The sequence below is a fragment of the Leucopleurus acutus genome, assembly GCF_964270905.1.
Source record: "Leucopleurus acutus genome assembly, chromosome: 10".
Taxonomy (NCBI): Eukaryota; Metazoa; Chordata; class Mammalia; order Artiodactyla; family Delphinidae; genus Leucopleurus; species Leucopleurus acutus.
The window spans coordinates 41,827,982-41,831,770 of record NC_139153.1 but is presented as its reverse complement, the minus strand read 5'-3'; the positions used below and the strand labels follow the sequence as shown (position 1 = coordinate 41,831,770).

The following is a 3,789-nucleotide window of genomic DNA, read 5'->3' as shown; positions in this document are numbered from 1 at the left end:
TGACAGGTGCTGACCTCTGGTGTCCCAGTATTCTCTTAAGAAGCAAAGACAATCCTGGCCATTGGCTCCAATTATTGCAGTTTGAAGACTTGCCTTGAGAAATGCCTGCTGACATACATTCATGACCTCACATGTGTGCCTTCATAGAAAGGAGAAAGTCAGTAGGACTCCTTCTGAGGAGGCAGTGCAGGGATTAACTGCCCTTCATGGACTCCTCCCTTGTCTGTTTTTCCTTCTTCTCCAGCCAAGTCTGTAATCTTAAGAAAAGCATGCACTGGCCCTAGGGATCCTGTTCTAAAAAATATCAAATCTAATATGAAGTCCCATTGGCCTATGCTCAGCTCCTTTATGAAGGAGAAGCTCTAAGGGGTTTGCTCTTGGCACATGACTGGCTTAGTCAGCACTGTCACGAACAGGAAAAGGGAATGCTGCTTATAATTATTACAATAGTTAGTAACTATTATAATAGCTAAGTCTTCAAAAGTTAAAGATCATCCCAGCTTACCCTTCCCCCTCCCCATGTCCTCAAGTCCACTCTCTACGTCTGCATCTTTATTCCTATCCTGTCCCTAGGTTCTTCAGACCTTTTTTTTTTTTTTAAGATTCCATATATACGTGTTAGCATACGGTATTTGTTTTTCTCTTTCTGACTTAATTTACTCTGTATGACAGACTGTAGGTCCATCCACCTCACTACAAATAACTCAATTTCGTTTCTTTTTATGGCTGAGTAATATTCCATTGTATATATGTGCCACATCTTCTTTATCCACTCATCTGTCAATGGACACTTAGGTTGCTTCCATGTCCTGGCTATTGTAAATAGTGCTGCAATGAACACTGTGGTACATGACTCTTTTTGAATTATGGTTTTCTCGGGGTATATGCCCAATAGTGGGATTGCTGGGTCATAGAGAGTGGCAATGACATATATACACTACCAAATGTAAAACAGATAGCTAGTGCGAAGCAGCCGCATAGCACAGGGAGATCAGCTCGGTGCTTTGTGTCCACCTAGAGGGGTGGGATAAGGAGGGTGGAAGGGAGACGCAAGAGGGAGGGGATATAGGGATATATGTATACGTATAGCTGATTCACTTTGTTATACAGTAGAAACTAACACAACAATGTACAGCAATTATACTCCAATAAAGATGTAAGAAAAAAAAAGTTAAAAATCACTGCACTTGAATCCAGGGATGAGAGAACTGGACATAGACACTGAAGATCTAGCTTGAACTTTTGCAATTACTTACTAGAGGATTTTAGGCTAATTATTAAATTTCTTTAACGTTCAATCTCCCCATTAGCTATGATGAACAGCACATTGTTATGGGGCCATGGAGAGGGGGTAGTTATTTCTAATGATAATAATCACTATTATCATTATTACCACTATTATTATTATTAGCATTTGGTTTTTAAATAGGTAAGATGATTTTGAAAGTCATATATAACACATAAAATGCAAAATACCTTAAAAGATACAGTAATAATAAAATTAGTATAGTATTATTGTTATCATTAGCCAACCTGTCTCTTCGAGTTTTGTATTTCTTCCTTCAAATGCTTTCTGAGAGCAACACGCCCACTCTTCACCACCACTCACAACTCTTCTGTTTCCTTTCCCATCCCGGATCATGCTGACTTTGAAAACGGTAGATCTTTCACTCCAGACATCTCCCCCTACAGCATCTCTGATATACCTTTGGAAATACATGCTGAGGAATGTATAGGCTGTTTATCCCATGTGGTTTTATTGAGTAAATGTATAAACCAAGTGGTGTGGGTCACAAGGGGTGATCATGGCTAATTGTGGGGTTGCTTTTTCCTTCTTCTATCACAGAGACAAGGGAAATGGCGACCTCAGTCGATGGGACTGAGACTGTGGGTGAAGCTGCTGGGACCACACCCTATGACTATGAGGGGGCACTGCCATGTGAAAAAAGCAACATCAAGGAGCTGGGGGCTCAGTTCCTGCCCCCACTGTATTCCCTGGTGTTCACGGTTGGTCTGCTGGGCAATGTAGTGGTGGTGGTGATCCTCACAAAATACAACAAGCTCCGGATTATGACCAACATCTACCTGCTCAATCTGGCCATTTCCGACTTGCTCTTCTTATTCACTCTGCCGTTCTGGATTCACTATGTTGGGTGGAATGAGTGGGTTTTTGGCCACCATATGTGTAAGTTGCTCTCTGGGCTCTATTACATGGGCTTGTACAGTGAGATCTTCTTCATCATACTCCTGACCATAGACCGGTATCTGGCCATCGTGCACGCCGTGTTTGCCCTTCGAGCCCGGACGACCACTTTTGGTATCATCACCAGCATCTTCACCTGGGTCCTGGCAGGGTTAGCAGCCCTCCCTGAATTTATCTTCCATGAGTCCCAAGAGGAGTTTGAACAGACTTTCTGCAGTCCTCTTTACCCAAAGAATGGAGAGAATGCCTGGAAGTGTTTCCATGCTCTGAGGTTGAATATCCTGGGTCTCGCTCTGCCTCTGCTCATTATGGCCATCTGCTACTCAGGAATCATTAAAACACTGCTGAGATGCCCCAGTAAAAAAAAATACAAGGCCATCCGGCTCATTTTTGTCATCATGGTGGTCTTCTTTATTTTCTGGACACCCTACAATCTGGTTGTCCTCCTCTCAACTTTTCAAGTGCACCTGGAGACTGAGTGTGAGCAGAGCAGACAGCTGGACCTGGCCATGCTGGTGACGGAGGTGATCGCCTACACCCACTGCTGTGTCAACCCCGTGATCTACGCCTTCGTTGGTGAGAGGTTCCAGAAGCACCTCCGCCACTTTTTCTACAGGCATGTGGCCATCTACATGGGCAAATTCATCCCATTTCTTCCTAGTGAAAAACTGGAAAGAGCCAGCTCTGTCTCCCCGTCAACAGGGGAGCAGGAACTCTCTGCTGTATTTTAGGTCAGATGCAGAACATTGCCTAAAGATGATGGATGGGGCAGATGAAGCAAACACATCAACCTCTGCACCAGTCCTCTGAACTTCCAGCGCAACACTGAAGTTCTTAAAGACATTAAAATATATACCCAATGGTAGCAGTCTATCTATGCACCCCAGAGGCATTACCAAAGGTCAGCAGCTGGGCAGTGACTTATTGTCAAACCTGAGAAGTAGAGCTTTGCTTGATTCTTTCAAGAGTTACATATATTTTAATGCACCTGAATGTTACACAGTTACTATGTGCAGCTACACACAGGCAAAGCTTTTCATATCTTAAACCTTAACTTCAGCCAGTTATTGATATAAATGAAACATACTTCACAAAATACAATAAATCAATTACATTATCTCTTAATGTGCCTAGTTCTTTCCTTGCTTGATAAAGACTTGTAAAAAATTTATGCATATGTACTCTCAAGCACCATAATGGCATGTCACACCTGTTTTGAATATTCTTAATAATGAACAGATCTCCTATTCACACTGAATGACCACAGTTCCCATGAGCTACTCGATAGAAGAAGAGCAATTTGGTATTTTCAGTATAGAGAATAAAGGCCCTGCTCATAGAAACTTCTCAAGAGTCCTGAAATGTGCAGACACTGTCCTCTTTTACACCAGTCTCACTGTTCATCCAGTAACTGTGCATTAGGTGATACAGACAGGATGCACAAACACTGCCTTAGGTTAAGTGAAGGATGCAAAACTGTGTAAGACAAACACAATCCTTGCCCCCATGAAACTTTCCCTGTATTAGAGGATGTTTAAGACAGAAACAATAACTTTAGCGCAAAGAGGGACACACTCGATGCTACG

At 42.5% G+C, this 3,789-nt stretch overlaps 1 protein-coding gene across 1 annotated transcript; it reads left to right on the top strand.

The window, feature by feature from the left end:
* Positions 1-1,857: 1,857 nt before the first annotated feature.
* CCR3 (C-C motif chemokine receptor 3) lies at positions 1,858-2,934 on the top strand (the record flags this gene model as incomplete). Its single annotated transcript, XM_082847385.1, has 1 exon — positions 1,858-2,934. One exon carries the CDS (start codon positions 1,858-1,860, stop codon positions 2,932-2,934), a length of 1,077 nt encoding a protein of 358 aa, XP_082703511.1.
* Between the last annotated feature and the right edge of the window lie 855 nt (positions 2,935-3,789).